Here is a 17,810-nt window from a genome sequence, read left to right as displayed (position 1 = left end):
CAAAGACAGGGCAGATTTGCAGCAATCTGGAAACAACCCGGCAACAACTTCCAAGCAACAACTATATGCGCACACAATTGGATCAGTTCAAGACGATACATTTTTTCTAGGAACAGGGACCGTGACATCATAATCAACCATACAACAACCAGAAAACAACAAAGAAAAAACTACAGCAATAGATGAATATAAAAACAACTAAAAAATAACTCAATAACAACACAAAAATACATAAAAGAAATACAAAAAGAATGACAGAATACATAAAACCGTCATGATAAACAAGTAAAACATTGACAAAAAAAAACAAAATAGTTACTGTAAAAACAAACTCAATAAAATGATAAATTTGTAGGAGGTTTCTTAGAAATTTTAGAAATTTTTTAGCTGGGGAAGGTAACTTCGAACCCGACTATGTGGTGGCCATTTATAGAAGAAGAGAAGACAATGTGGGAGGAGCAACTTACAGAGCTTATGGAAGATAATGGAGATAGTGACATAGATGAGAGGTTGAAAAATCATGGGTTAGGGCTTTGGACGGGATGATCGTGGGTTGTGGTAATGAAGAACCAAGGAAAGAGAAACAGAAAATAAAATAAAAAAAAAAAAACAAAACAAAACAAAACAAAAAAAGAAAGGAGGAGTTATGGAAGTGGTGGAGTGTAAGAAGAGAGAAAACCATGACATAAGCATAGGGATAAGTATATTTAAAATTATGAAACTTTTGAAAATGTAAAATTGAAAAATAAAACTTGTATAAAAGTTTAAATAACCCAGCATTGACAAAAAAAATAAAAAAAAGGATAAAAAAGGACACCAAGTGTAAAAATCTCTTAAGTATTTATAGTGATAACTAATTTGTGTGCTTTGGATATCCAAAAATTTATAACAGTGTTAAATATTTGAATGGCAACGACTTAAGGTGAAGTTTGATTTAATATAATATAATAGTAATGATAATAATAATATAATGGAATAAGAATCATAATAAAAATTAATTATTATAATAAGTGGTAAATTAACAAAGTTGTTCCTAATTTATTTTTAAATTTATATAACAAGAGAGAACAAGTCATTTTAATTTTACTTTATTTGATCTCTTGTAATATAATCATCATTACATAACTTTTTTAATATAATATTTTCTTATATAATATAATTATCATTACATTCTAATTTCCTTACATCACTTTTGAGAGTAAACTTAAACATTATAATAATAATCATGATTCCATTACAATTACTATTACAATAAACCATGATTTAACTATTTTTACCATAATAAATGTTTAAGTTCTTAAATTATTAGAATTTTAAATTATAGCCGCCAATTAGTAATTACCCTATAACAATACAAATCTGCATTACCAAGTACAAATGAAATGTATACAACCATTACCAATGTCATTTACAACTAATACAAATGTTACTTCCCTATACCCCCAAATATTATAGTAAAAGAATATAAGAATAAATCCAGACAAAAACAACGGCAGCACAAGAACAAAACACAACACTAAAGCAATTGTTCCATACAATTCCACCAAAACCACAAAGTCAAGCCAGCTCAACTAACATGCAGTGCTTTCTTCCATGACATAGCAAGTTTGGTCCAATGTTTCTCACAAGCTGCCAGGTTGCAACAGTCCTCTAAGATTTTTCACAGCACTGTCATAGTGTACAAAACCCATAAACCAAAACTCATGGTTGTCAATAGATATAACCTGTATGTATTTTTCAGCAGGGTTGACTTTGCTTGCAGATGGATTAACTGCCTTAAGCTGATGAAATGGAATCACCACCTACACCAACAAATACAAAAATGATCCTTGTTTATATTTTTTTTACCCGACAAGCATGATTTGTTACAATTTACAATAACAGGTTCTAGTTGATCCGGTTCATATTTTTTATCCAACAAGCATGATTTATTACAACTGACAATAACAGGTTCTAGAGGATACTGCACTGCAGACAACAGAATATTATAGGCTGACAAGGGCTGCTGCAACTAAGGTCAACATCTACAGCTAGGATGGTATGATCCGGTAACGCCTGACAGTGTTGTCACAGGGGCCTCGACTGTTAACATATCATATGGGAATAGGCTTGCTCCATTCCCATCAAGAGACAGCCCAACCAGACTCGCAGAAGCTCATCAAGAGAGTGTTCATGAGAAAAAGCAAACAATAGATTGGCAAATTTAAATAGAAAGGTAACATACCACTTTCTCCCCGGGATAAGAATGCGGAGCAAAAGAAAGATATTTAGTACAATAATTGTACTATTCGATTAAATGGATATTTAGCACCACAACACGTTAAACTCTAATTGCTACCGTGAATTACAATAATGGCAGTGAAACTCACAAGGAACAAACATTTAATCACATATAAAATTCACCTGTGGGGGTACAGAACCCTAAAGTTGCAGAGGAAGATACAATATGTGAATATATTAGTTAGTAATATGCCATGTCTCTTTTACTTTTAAATTTAATACAATTCAATTACAATTTTTTAAAACAATATATCTAATAAATTTATTATAAAGTACGGCGTCTAATTTAAATTTAAATAAAAACTTCTATAAAAAATAATTATTTAAATTTTTTAATACTTTTAATAATTATCAAAATAATATTTTAATAAATAAATTAAATTTAAATATTCAAAATTGATTTATTTTTCTTCAAAAAAAAAAGATAATTAATTCAATCATTTAATGCTGTTAATTTTAATTGTTAACTTTAACGGAAAAAAAACTGTTAAGATAATAATTTCTATTAAATAGCCACATTTAATTTAAGATATATATATGTCTATTCTATATAAAGTGTGCCTATATAACTGAAATTCTTGGTTTTTGAGAAATTTATGGGTGACTTTTAATTTTTATTTAATAAAATAATAAAATATTATTTATATATAATAAAATAATAATAAAACAAATCCCATTAATATTTGAACTGATATTTGGGTGACTTTTAATTTTTATTTAATAAAATAATAAAATATTATTTATATATAATAAAATAATAATAAAACAAATTCTATTAATATTTGAACTGATATTTGATGCTAAATATTCGAGAATCACAACACATTTAAAAAAAAAACAACCTGAGATTTGATACTCTGAGACTCTCAATTAAAAAAAAAAAGTAATATGCTCATCAAATTTGTATTTATTTTTAAACATGGTGAAAAAATGAATTATCTTTCATATTATTCAATAGAGTAAAACAAGTTTTATATTGGTTTATTATTCAACAACTTTGTCAAGAATTCTTGTAAGTTGTAACCACAAAAATTGCCAAGTCAAACCAACACTTTCATTACAATATTCACAGACTAACTACAAAATTATTTCATAGCATTTACAGAACCGCACACCCCCTATCATCTTTAATATGGACGTATCAGAAGCCAGATCATTAACCTAAATTGGTTAGTTCTATTATATTTCAGAACAAATCGTCTATAATATAAAAAACCCATCATACTTGTATCTTGAAACATTCTTCAGGAACCAAGATTTTAAAACACAATTGTTACCTCCTTAAGGTCAACCCACTCCCAAGTCTCATTTGCTGTATTTATATCATAGACCAAAGCATGCCGGCCCTGTAAATAATAAGAAAATCAAACGTGGTTTAAATCTCAAGGCAATAGAGCCTTTTTCGTTAAATCTCAAAGATACATAGATATACAAGATAAAAAAGCCAATCTAAGAAGTGGGTGCCACGTTAAAGCTAAGGAAACATTAAGCAACTGTTAGGCTTGTTTTACAATTTATGGTGTTTTAAAAGAACATATCGAAACAGAAACACATACAAAAACTTCCACATCATTTAATTTTTTTTAAGGTAGTGTTCAACTAGGAGATCTAACGAGTTTCGCCCCTTCGCTAATGGCTTCTAAGAGTTCAAATTCCAGTATTGTATAAATCTTCAATTTGTTCTATTTCTTATATTAAATGAAATTTTGCTAATTTTTTTTTAATTTACAACTTTATTGTTTATATATTATTAGGGACATTCATGGAAATTAGGGTTTCTTTGAAATATACAATTAATGAGTATTACTTTTTGATCATAGTGTGTTTTCCATGGCTGAAAACCTCAATAATCTCTATCATTTGATATCAAATAAAATAAAATTATCATGATGTATACATTATGGTTATTTAATGAGTAATTAGTGTGTTGAAATTGTCAAACTGATATTTAGAATTGTTTATAATTGAATTGTTTCTTTGTCAAAATTAATATTAAGTATATTTATATGTTTATAAGTTTATCTATTTTCTCTTAGATCAATTATGCTCATATAGCAATAGAATCATACTCATATAGACATGTTATTTTCATTTTGTAATTTAGATCTTCTTAGTCATTATTTAGTTCACTTAAACTTTTTCCGATTATGCTAACTGAAGTTTTGTTTCTTTTAGGTACTTCATTACAAAGATCTGTATTACATGTATTGTTTATTTTTGACTATGAGGAGGTGGATTTCTTTATTGGGAAACATATAGCGTGACAAATTATTGTTCATATATTTAATAATTCTTTTTGATTAGATTCATATATATAAATGTGTATATTGAATTCTTTATTCAAATAATTATTTTTTATTTTTACGTGATTATTTATTGTTCTTTATTCAAATAATCTCACCTAATAACTAATAATATATTTTTTTTTTTAATTTTTTATTGTATCACTTTCAAATAACATAGAAAAAAACCAGCATAAAATTTAGTATACGTGCCTCGCACGTAGTTTTTGCTAGTATATATATATATATGCATTCTTATTGGGTATTACCCATGAATGAAAAATATTAAGAAAATTTATATTTTTATGATTAATTTTTCTATTTAATTAGAAAAATCTTTTATTTTTACATTATATGGAATGGAGTTGTTTCATTAACTAAAAATTAGAGGTGTTCACTAAGTATTCGATCCAATCCAATCCCCACGATCCAATCCAATCTAATCCGCAAAATGCGAATATCCGCACTTGTGCAGATTGGATTGGATTGAAAAATCTAAAATCCGCACTTGTGCAGATTGGATATTGTTTGACCTCAAAAAGCAGCCGATCCAATCCATTACGCACTTAATTATATATATTTTTAAAAAATTATAATATATAATATATATTAATTTTCTAGTAATATTAAAAAAAAACACAAACTTTTAATTTTTTAATCTTATTTAGTAATATATTGAATTGGTGTATTTTATTTGTTTTATAATAAAAAACACAAGTAAAATTATTCTTATTGACATAGACACATACACATAAATTTAAATATATATACTAACTTATTTATTTTAGTAATGAATACATATATATTTTAGCGTAAATCTAAAGATAAGTACATATGTATTGACATACATGTATATTGGTTTAATTTATATATAAATGGAGATAGAAATAGATTATTATTGGAGATTAAGAAACAATAATCTTTTTTCTATGAAATATTAAATAATTTATCATTAAAAAAAATAACCGATTCAAAATAATCAATCCAATCCGCACTATTGCGGATTGGATTAGTGCGGATTGGATTGGATGGGATTTAAACTGTTATGCGGATCGGATTGGATCCAAAATATGAAATCCGCACTTAGTGCGGATTGAATGTTGTTTGACCAAAAAAGTGCGTATTGAATCGGAAAAATAATTTAGAAAAAAAAATAAAAAAAAAAAGATATTTTTGATATAGACATATAAACATATTTTTAATTAAATATTTTGTACATAAACATATTTTTGATATAGTTGAATAGTTGTATATAAACATATTTTTGTATATAAACATAAAAGAGATATTTTTTTAATTAAATAGTTGAATTAAGATAAAAATTATATTTTTTTTTTATTATTCACGATTAAAATCTAATAACTTAATATTTTTAAAATTAATATTTATACTTAAATTTGTTTAATAACGTAATGTTCTATATATATATATTAGATAGATGTTACGTGCCAAGTCACGTATTCTAATTTTATTTTAGTTTTTAATTTTTTTTAATATCATAATTTTAAAATTAATAATATTCAATTTAGTGATAATCATTGAAATTTGAAAACATAATAGTGATTTAAATAAAAATAAAAATTACTATTATATTTTGTAATAATAATTAAAATATTATTATTATTCGTCCTAAATTTATTTTCAGAATTAATTCAAAATAATATTTTAAATTTAACTAATTCTAAATATTAAAATTTGAAAATAATTTTTAATAAAAAAATAAACAATATGAACAAATTTATTATTAATTGCAACACTTTAGTAGATTAATTATATTTAGGTTTAACTAACTACATGAATGCTGACAACATCTAATAATTTATTATTTTTTTATTTAAAAAAAAAACCACCCAATAATTTCTCATAAACTAAAAATTCTCTTGCGTCACATAATATTATTCCTTTTTCTGTTATTTTCTTAATACGCTATATTTGATAAGAAGAAAAGAATATTCGAAAGATGGGGAGTTTAAAAAGGAAAGAGAGGGTGGGATGGAATGAGATGGATTATTACTTTTCTTAATATTGTTTGGTCTTAGAACCGAAGAGATAAGGATGTGTTTAAATTTTAAAAGCAAAATTATTAAATTATTTATTACTCAATATATATTTTATTTTTTATTTAAGAATATGTATGTAATTTTAATTTCTACAAAAAAAAAAATATCTAATTATAAAATCCTTCATTTGTTGAAGGTTTGATTTTTCCCTCCCTACCATTTTCTCATGCCATATAATTTTGGCACTCCACCTAACCCTTTTCATTCTTCCAAATTTCTCTCTTACCAAACAGAGATATTTGAGTATTGAACAACATATCTACAATCTGCTGTTGGCGTGAAAATTGAGTTTCACGGGCTACACCCAAATACCCACATTCATTTATGAATTCAGTGGGCCAGCCCGTCTTATTCTACGTAGTAAGGTTAGGAGTAATGTTGAAAAATATCACTTTTATTAATCAATTAATTAAATTTATCTTATGGAAAGTATCTTGAAGTGACAGGAGCAAAATTAGTACAATGTTTAAAAAAAGAGGTTAAAATAATAAACTTTAAAAAAAAAAGTAAAAATAAAAGAGGACAATATAAAAAGGATATAGAGTGTAATTTTCTCGTAAGAAGGTTATCTCAAGTCTTTTTATGGGAATCTAATTACCCCATATACTATCTTTTTAACTTTTTTTTTTATTTACGGTTTGAGTTTCAAAAATAGTTACAGTGCTAGTTGCAATAGAGGTTTCTAAGTAGAATTCCGTAAAAATATAAAAAAAAAAATAATAAAACTATTTTGAAATGTAAATATAAAAAAAATCCCTTTTTTTTTGGTCATTTTATTGTAACACATTTTCTTTTACGTTAATACTGTGGGTTAAAATTTTAAAATTATAAAAATATTATATTAAAGTAAAAGACCACTTAAAAACAACTAAAACAACTAAAAAAAAATTCTAAAATAATATAACAAATAAAATGAAAATAACTATAAAATAACAAAAAAAAATAATTACAAAACAATTAAAAAATATAAAATATTAATCTAATTACAATATGCAAAAAAAAAAATATATCTTATCAATATGTTTTTATATTATAAATTTATTTTTTCACTTAGTTGATTTATCTTTTTATATTATTAAATTATTTTTAATAAAATTTATTTTTACAATTTCATACTTTTACATTTTATTTTATTTTTTCATTTTTAAATTAGTAACATTTCAAAATAATAATTTATTTTTTAAAAATTAAATAAATAATTACATTAACAATAAAAATAATAAAATCTTATAATTTTAAATGAGAGTATATAATACAATGAATAATATGTAATTAATATATTAATATCTATTATTTACAACGAAAACTCTTATTATTATATTTTTAATAAAATGTGTCAAAAAAAAAATATTAATCTAATTAATATATTTTCTCAATATATTTTTATATTACAAATTTATTTTTTTACTTAGTTGATTTATCTTTTTATATTACTTTATTAATTTTTTATAAAATTTATTATTACAACTTCATACTTTTAATTTTTATTTTAGTTTTTCATTTTTAAATTAATAACAGTTAGAAATAATATTTATTTTTTAAAACTTAAATAAATAATTACATTAATAATAAAAATAATAAAATTTTATAATTTTAACATAATGAATAATATATAATTAATATGTTAATATCTACTACTGACATTATGTTATTAAAAAAACGAAAAATCTTATCATTGTATTTTTAATAAGACGTGTGAAAAAAAAATAAACTAAGTATATATCTAAATTACAAAGCAACACACATACAATTAAAAAAAGAAGAAACTAAAAATATACAGTATAAAAAGATACACATGAATAAAAAAATAACTAAAAAATTAACATAAAAATAATAAAATAAATACACATATAAACAACAACAAAAAAATGTATGGAATAAACTAAAAATATGCACTATAAAAAATACACATAAACTAAACAACTATATAAAAAAATATAAAAACAACAAAAAAATAATTATTAAACACATAAATAACAACTATAAAATAACAAAAAGACAACTATGAACCAATAGAAAAATAATAAAACAACAATCTTATTAAAATATACAAATCATTCATAAATAAATTCTGAATAAACTATAAAATATAAAAATAAAAAAAAATACTATTTTTATTAATCACGTAAAAGAAAAAAAAAATAAGAGTGCTCTTAATTTGTTTTGTAAGAGAGGAAAATAATGTTAAAAAAATGAAAAAAGTATGAAATTAAAATAATCATATTCGGTAAAAATAACTAAAAAATATTTATTGAATAAAAAAATATTTTAAAAACTACTTAAAAACAATTGAAAACAACAAAACTAATATACATATATACAACAAAAATTGTATAATAAACTAAAAATATACACCATAAAAAATACACAAAAATTAACAAGTTTACAAAAAAAAACACATAAAAATAACTATAAAATAATTATAAAACACATAAATAACAACATAAAAATTACTATAAAATAACAAAACGACAACAATAAATCAATAGAGAAATAACAAGACATCAATTTATTAAAATATGCAAATCATTCACAAATCAACTCCAAATAAACTACAAAATAACCAAAAAAAAAAAATTATTAATGTAAAAGAGAGAAAGATATAGAAGGATTGTAAGAGAGAGGAGTATCAAAAAAATATGAGAAAAAGTATAAAAGTTTTAGTAAATGTTAATTTTTTTTGTATATTTTATAATTAATTAAAAAAACTATGAAATAATTTGAGTGTAAATGATAAAATAATGTAAAAAAAAAACAAAGAAATATAATAAATTTGTATTTTAAAAAAAATTATAAAATAAAATTTTGTGAAAGTAAAAAAAGTATGAAAAATAAGATATAAAAATGTATATTTATTATATATTATATGTATAAAAAGATAAAAAAAAAATAGTGAGAAAAAAAATAGAGATAGAGAGATGATCGAGAAAAAAAATGAAAAAGAAAAATAAAGAGAGAGAGAAAAGAAAACAAAAGTTAAGAAAAAGAAAGAAATAAAAGATAAATCAGCCAACGTGACTAAAAAAAAAAGTCACTAAGAAAAAGGAAAAAAAAATCATCCCATATACTGTTTTTATTTTTATTTTTTTCAAATTTACGGTTTAAATTTCTAAAGTGGTTGCAGCACAATAACATAAATCCTGCCAATATTTTAAAAGGTAAGGTTAGCACTATCCGTAAACTCGCATTTTCATACTGTACTTTGTTCAAACTGACTCATTTTTTATAAATGGATTAGTCTATTTTTTTCTATAGGCTCAAATTTAACTCTATTTTTCTATTATTTTTCTATCATTAATAAGTTAACCACTAAATTATATGTATTTTTCATAATTTTTCAACAATAGTTCACATAATTATATAAAAAATTAATTAAAATGATTGGATTTTGAATATTTATTAGTAAATAATATTATTAAATTATAAGAATTTTTAACATGTTGTACTTTTAGACAAGTTAATTCATGCTTATGTACTATACTTTCAGGCTTGTCGTGTCGTACTTAAGTTAATTTTTTTCGTATCATAGTATTATACTATGTCGTGCCCAAACCCATATCTTTCTCCTGGTGGTCGGGTGTCAATTTCATGTCATATCAAAAAAATCCAGCTCGATATTTACAGCATCACTCAAAACTGACAAAAATGTAAATGTATGTAATTTTAAACGTCCCACTTTCTTTTTCTTTGTTTAAGAGCAACGAGAAATTATTGAAAGTATATATACCAGTTCCTAGCCTGTTTTTCTGGAGTAAATATTTAAAAAAAAAAAAAAAAACAAAAAAAAATAGGGTAATTTTATAAAATTTTAGGTGATCATTCCTAAAATTTTAGCTCACTCCTCCAAACATACCCAATAAAACTCACACCAAAACATATTTTTCCCTCCAACTATGATTCTAAACAAAATTGTAATTGTTGTGTTGATTTTTATATTTGCTCAAAAATGAATATATTTCTGACCCTGTCCCACTTTTTCTCACCTTAATTTCTCATTCCTTACTTGAATAATAAACATAAAGGTAACGTTTAGTAACACTTTTTTAATCAGTTTTCTGTTTTTAAAATTAGAAAAATAAAAATATTTTTCAAAAACATGTTTTTTTACTTTTTAATTTTTTAATTGAGAATCAAAATTTTAAAAACAAAAAAAAAAGTCACTTTCAATATTTTTTTAAACAATTTTTTTTTCTTAATCAATATTTCAGACTCCGACCAGACCCGATCCAAATCCTCCCCACAGCCCTAGCGTTGAACTAGGTCTCTGACTCGAGCCCAAATCTAACCCCAGACCTAGACCCGACTTAAATAAAATCAAAAAATAAAAATGAAAATGAACTTTACAGAACACACTTTTATTTTCTATTTTTAAAATTGAAAAACAAAAATAGTTACAGAACGTATTTTTTTTTTCAAAAACAAAATTTTTAAAAATAAAAATTTCACTTTCATTTTGTGATTAAAAAATTAGAAAACAAAACCGTTACCAAACGGCACCAAAATAAAATGAAATTTATGAAAACACATTTAAATTTTTTTGTTTTTAAAATAAAAAATTAAAAATGTAATGAGCACATTTTTTGAAAAACAAAAATTCTACCTTCATTTTTGTGATTTAAAATTGAAAAACAAAAAAATTACCAAGAAAAAGTAAGAAAAAAAGGAAAGAGGGAAGAAAAAAATCTAAAAGGTAAACCTCGTTAGTCCTGTAACTAACCCAAATCACCATCTCCTAAACCAGATATATAAAGTATTATCCACAAGGTCCACATTGATCTTTGATTAAAAAAAATATTGAGAGCTAGAAAGTGTTGTTTAAACAAAAATAAAATGACTTGTCGAAAACCTTATCTTAAGACATATAATTATCGAGTCTTTCATAAACCACTTTCCAATGGCAATGATTTATCTATTGGTTTCAGGTTTTAGCTCAAACCTATCTACACAAGCATGAACAAAGTAACTGAAAGCATCAAAAAAAAGAAACTGAAAGCATAGTAACAAGCATCAGAAAAAAGATAAACCCAGCAGATAAATGGTATTAACTGTTTTAAATTATCCATTATGTTCAGAGTGTACCTTATAATAGCTCCATTCAGTCTGGTCACCAGTTTTGTAGGAAAGTGGGCTGTCACTGCAAAACGCAAGCTTTGCAGTTGACAAATATAAAATTCCCATGACCGGACCAGCAGAAGTGGATAGGTAGCATGCATAAGTCTTCCGAAGCTGTTCCTCAGGGACAGTCTCAAAATTCTGTCGGAAAATTTTTTCGTAACCACCTTCTGCAAGCACCTTTGTTCCTTGAGCTATTCTTCCGACAGCAGCATCAGCAAAACTAGGACCCGTTTTCACTGGTTACAATGAGGGAAAATAAACAGTGGGAATCACAGGTTTCACCATCACCACATTTGAACCAGGTTATAAATAAAGATAAGCTTGTTTTCTTATTTTATTTTATTTCCTTACGGTAAGAATGACATTTGTTTTCAAGTCAAAAGAAAGTCTATAAATAAACTTCAGCTACACAGCCAACTAACACATGGTAGCAAGATTATACTGTAATATATTATGTTCTTGAACGTAATAAGTACAATTTGTTCTCCTAAAACCAGAATTTGGGAAACAATATTTAATAACAATAACTTGGATGTTTAAAAGATGACAATAAATCGAAGATGAACAACGTATATATGAACTCCAAATAAAACAAAGCAATAGGACGAATAACTCACAGTGTTGCCACATATTCCCAGCAAGATCCTCAGCCTTCTTGGTAGCTTCCGCAGCCTTCTTCCCCCACTTCCCAAGAACATCTTTCACTGAATCCATCTTATCTGATCACAAAAATATGAAACCCCAAACCCATTATCAAATATTTCCAAACCCTCGGATCACAAACAACTTTTACTTGACGATTAATAAATGAATTGAAGGGCATAAAGATAAAAGGTATACTCACTCTTGGCGGAGGAGGCAGGCGGCGGTGCAGGAGGGGCCACGTAGGGATTGGACTCCTCCGGCATCGAGGTGGCGGCATCGGCGGAGATCGGAGCCCGCTCTTCGACGTGGATCGCCGCCGGTGGTGGAGGAGGAGAAGCAGAAGGGGATTCTTGGTTCGATTGGGGTTGGGGTTGGGGTTCGGGGGCAATTGTAACGGATGCCCATGTCTCGGGCTGCAGAGGAGGACCGATGTCGTGGGGTATGAGCTTAGGGTATGGAGCGTAGTCGGTGGAATGAGAAGGAGGGGGTTGATCGGACGGTTGCTGTTGCTTACTCATCTTCTTTCTTGTTAAACAACAGATTTGGTGGAAGAAAAGGATCTGTCTCCAGGTTTGAACGATTGGAAAGATAGGGACAAAGGGTCACTTCACTTGGTCAAAATGAATTGTCATTGATATTACCGTAACAGTAAGGATTTGTACAGTTGGTTTTCTTTTTACTTGTGCTGTGTCACGGACACTTTTTTTTTTTTTTTTTTTTTTTTTTTTTTGGAGAAATTGAGCTAAATAATCCTATTTCAAAACCACTTTTTTTTTAATAAAGTTACCATGTATAATATTTTTGAAATTTTTATTCACACTAAAAAGATATAGGGTGATTTTACAATGCACTCTCTTAAAATAGATGTATTGATACACCCTTAACTTATTTCGACATCTAGAAAAAAAATTTAGTCTAATTTTTTTTTCATATTCATGTACGTTATATCTATTTAAGATATCCCACAAAATTTTGAAAAATTCGAAATAATTTACAATATAGAAAACAATGTTCAAACAGTCTATTTTACACGCGTATAAAATAAAATAGTTACGCGTGCAACACGCTGTTTGAACGTAGTTTTCGACGTGTTAAACTTTTCCGAATTTTTTAAAATTTTGCAGGATGTCTTAAATAACTATAACGTACATGACTATAAGAAAAAATTGGACCAAAAAATTATTTCGGATGCTAAAACAGATAGGGGTGCATCAATATATCCATTTTAAAGGGGTGCATTGTAGAATTTTCCAAAGATATATTTCTTTTAGGAAAATTCTAGAATGCACTCCTTAAAATGAATATATTGATGCACCCCTATCTGTTTTAGCATCTGAAATAATTTTTTGGTCAAATTTTTTCTCATAATCATGTATGTTATAGTTATTTAAGACATCATGCAAAATTTTAAGAAATTCAAAAAAGTTTAACACGCCGAAAACTACGTTCAAACAGTGTGTTGCACGCGTGACTATTTTATTTTATACGAGTGTAAAATAGACGGTTTGAACATTGTTTTCTATATTGTAAATAATTCTGAATTTTTTAAAATTTTGTAGGATATCTTAAATAGATATAACGTACATGAATATGAAAAAAAAATTAAACTAAAAAATTCTTCTAGATGCCGAAACAAGTTAAGGGTGCATCAGTACATCCATTTTAAGGGGGTGCATTGTAAAATTACCCTTTCTTTTATTAGGACAACATAACACAACATTTTTTTATTACACATAAACAAATAATAAAACTACAACTTAATACCAAAAATATTAAAAGTACATATAAATAGAAAAAAAAAATTACTAATTTTTCATAGAGTAATTTGCGGCATAAATACTTAAGTTTAACTCTCAAATGCAAATAAATAGCTAAGTTTAATTTTTGGCAGTAATAATACCTAAATTATATTGGGATATTGGCGGCTAAACCACCTGAACTTTACGGTTTGTAACACTTAACCACAAAAATTGTATTTTTGGCGGCTAAACAACCTAAACCCTGATTCCGTTTTGCTCTGCACACCTCCGTCCAAAAATCACTGTTAAGTGCCACTGTAGACTTCCACGTGTACGCACTTGTACACGTGACAAATTTTTAGTGGTCCACATAATTTTAATTTTAAAAAATAATTATAAATATTTAAAAAAAATAAAAAAAATAATAATTTATAAAAAAAAAATTAAAAAAAAAAATCCTTTTTTTTTCCTCTTCTTCTTCTGCCATCATTTATCTACACTTAAACGACTAAAACAGCCCTGAATTATTTATCTTTTCATATTTTCAATAAAACCATTAAAAAGCCAAAATAAAAGTCTTACAAAACATTGACAAACCAACAGAATCATAAAATGAGCACAGCCCAATTAGACTAAAATGAAATCAGAATCAATACTTGTGTTTTGCCAATTCCAGGGGGACCAACAAGCTCAGTAAGAACACCGAATGGTATTCCACCACATAAGGCTTCATCTAACCATTTCAGACCTGTTGGAAGATGACCACCATGATCCTCCTTATGAACCGTTTGCTCCATCAAATTCAGTGCCTACGAAAACACAATCAAGCAATGAAACCCACAAATTATAGAAAGCTAAAAAAAAAAAGAAGATTGTGTGAATAAAATAGCTAACAGTTTGGTAAGGAGGGCAAGCGATTTCGCTAATGCGGGATAGTGCGGATGAGACCTCCGCCATTCCCACATCCAACAACTGCATCAACTCGAATTCGGTTAGGGATAGGGCTTCCTGAAATTAAACTCATCACCATAATAAATATGTGAATATTGAATTCGAACCACAAATTGGGTTGAACTATTTTTCACTTTGGTTTAATTCAATTGACTATTGAGTTGTAAAACTGAAAAAGAAAACAGTTTCAATGGGATTTCGGAGGTGGAAGAGCGATGATGTTTTACGAGCATGGTGAGAATGACAGAAGAAGAAGAAGAAGGGGTTCTGTGGAGATTCGAGAAGAAAGAGAAAGAGAAAAGAAAAAGAGAAAAAAAAAAGAAAAAAAAAGATTTTTTTTTAATTTTTATAAATTGTTTTTTTTTATTTTTTTTTAATATTTATAATTATTTTTTAAAATTAAAATTATGTGGACCACTAAAAATTTGCCACGTATACAAGTGTTTACACATGGACAGTCCACCGTGGCACTTAACTGTGATTTTTGGACGGAGGTGAGCAGAGCAAAACGGAACTAGGGTTTAGGTAGTTTAGCCGCCAAAAATTCGATTTTTGTGGTTAAGTGTTATAAACCGTAAAGTTCAGGTGGTTTAGCCGCCAATATCCCAATTATATTTCTGGAACTCTGTAGATACCTAACTGTTAAATGTTAAGCCATTATATCCATGTGTCATTTTCTTATTGGTATATTTAAACTAATTTTTTCTAAAATAATAAAAATTTAATGACTTGGACCAATCAGGGATTGCCACGTAATAATTTATTTAACCAGATACCTACAGAAGTTCCAAAATTATAATTAGGTATTATTACTGCAAAAAATTAAACTTAGGTATTTATTTGCAACTGGGAACTAAACTTAAATATTTATACCGCAAATTACGCTTTTTCATATATATATATATATATATATATATTATTGCCTTATTAAAGGAGCACCACAATTAAGTTAACATTTGCTCTTAATAGAGAATTTAGTCCTTATTTCTTCAATGTGTATTTTTTTTTTTTTTTGGCATGCAATCTCCATGTGTATTTTTATAGAAGAATTTTAAATAGGATAAAAATATATTTAAACAAGAGAGAATTGTTTATATATAAAAATTATATATATATAACAGATAAAAAATAGTCATTAAAAATACTTACTTTTCATGTAAAATTAGTTTGTGTTGTTCTCTATTTATATACATACTATTTTCAATGATTAGAAGTTGAAAAGTATTTATTTATTATATCAATTAATTAGAAAATAAATAATTAGGAGAAAAAAAAAACTGTAGGAATTCAATGGACAAAAAAATATAAATAGTAGTCAATAAATTTATCATTGATTTAGGTGGAAGTTGAATATGCATGGGTGGTATTGATTTAGTTAATTGTATAAATGAAGAAGTAGTAAAATCTGAGTATATATTTAATTGGATTGTTATATTTTTTTCCTTAATATTATTAAATGAAAAGAATTATAAAAAAAACGCAAATTAGATAAAGTAAAAAATTAAAAGGAGATTAAGTCACCACACTTATTATTCTTTTAAATTTATATGTAGATATAAAAATATATAGATAAATAAATAAATTAGAAAACAAATTTTTTAAATATTAATAATTCAAAATTAAATTTATCAATAACAAAAGAAACTTCTTAAATTAATACTTTTTAGAAAGTTAAATAATTAAGATTAATTAAAAAATAGTACATATATCATCTTCAATATATTAATTAAATGGTGTAAATGATAAAAAATTAATATAAAGGTATGTGATATTTTTTTAGAAAGTTAAATAATTAAAATTACTAAAAAAATACTAATATATAATCTTCAATGCATTCGTTCTATTGTGTAAATTATTAAAAAAAATCAAAAGACAGCACTAAAATTAATATAAATGTATGTAATTTATTTCAAAATAGTTAAGATAATAAAAAATTAAAGCTAGTGATTGAAGGAGAGAAATATAATAAAAATTTAATTATTCATTATGAAAATGTATAAAAATAAAATTAAAAGAAAATCATATTAGCTCTTATATTATATATAGTCTTTTTTTAGGTTTTATTAGCTATACTATACATGTATGGGTATGCTCTTAATGGGTATTACCCATGTATGTGTATTTTATTCTTGACCATTAGATCAAATATCTAATGGTTGATATTTATAATCATTAATTAAATATTAAAAAAATTAATATTTCCTATTTTGTTATTCTCTATATTCCTAAAATAGATAAAATTATTAATAGAAATAAAAAATTTATAAATGAAATTGTTATTTAAAAAATAAAACACACTAAAAAAACTAACAAACTATTTTTTTTAATAAAAATCATTTTAAAGATTAAAAAGAAAAAAAGTGTATATTTATCTTTTTATAAAATTTCTTCAAACTAGAATTCTAAATTGCATTACTGAAAACAAAAAAAAAAATAATTTTAAGCTTTAAACTGTAATACATATAAAATATATAAGATTTTTTCTAAACCTAAAATCTTTAATTTCATAATAATTAACAATTATTTATATGTTTTTATTTTTTTAAAAAATACTTGAGCTTACCAAAATCTATAAGAACAAAACCAATGAAGAAAATTTTAACAAAAAAAAAATGAAGGAAGAAAATGTTAGCCCAAGATATGTTTCCAAGAGGGGGGGTGAATTGGAAATTTAAACTAATTTCGGTAAATTAAAACTTTTAACACAAAATTATGCAATTAGTCATTTAATCAAATAA

General features: G+C 25.4%; 1 protein-coding gene across 1 annotated transcript; it reads right to left on the bottom strand.

The window, feature by feature from the left end:
• Positions 1-1,338: 1,338 nt before the first annotated feature.
• On the bottom strand, positions 1,339-13,057 carry LOC115725230 (GEM-like protein 1). The gene is made up of 4 exons (XM_030654677.2): positions 12,582-13,057; positions 12,355-12,456; positions 11,702-11,973; positions 1,339-1,802 (listed from the first exon to the last, which is right to left on the bottom strand). The coding sequence occupies exons 1-4, from the start codon at positions 12,898-12,900 to the stop codon at positions 1,623-1,625; spliced, it is 873 nt and encodes a 290-aa protein (XP_030510537.1). The 5' UTR covers positions 12,901-13,057; the 3' UTR covers positions 1,339-1,622.
• Between the last annotated feature and the right edge of the window lie 4,753 nt (positions 13,058-17,810).

Source organism: Cannabis sativa, chromosome X (assembly GCF_029168945.1).
Source record: "Cannabis sativa cultivar Pink pepper isolate KNU-18-1 chromosome X, ASM2916894v1, whole genome shotgun sequence".
Classification (NCBI taxonomy): domain Eukaryota; kingdom Viridiplantae; phylum Streptophyta; class Magnoliopsida; order Rosales; family Cannabaceae; genus Cannabis; species Cannabis sativa.
This window is presented reverse-complemented; position numbering and strand designations above follow the sequence as displayed.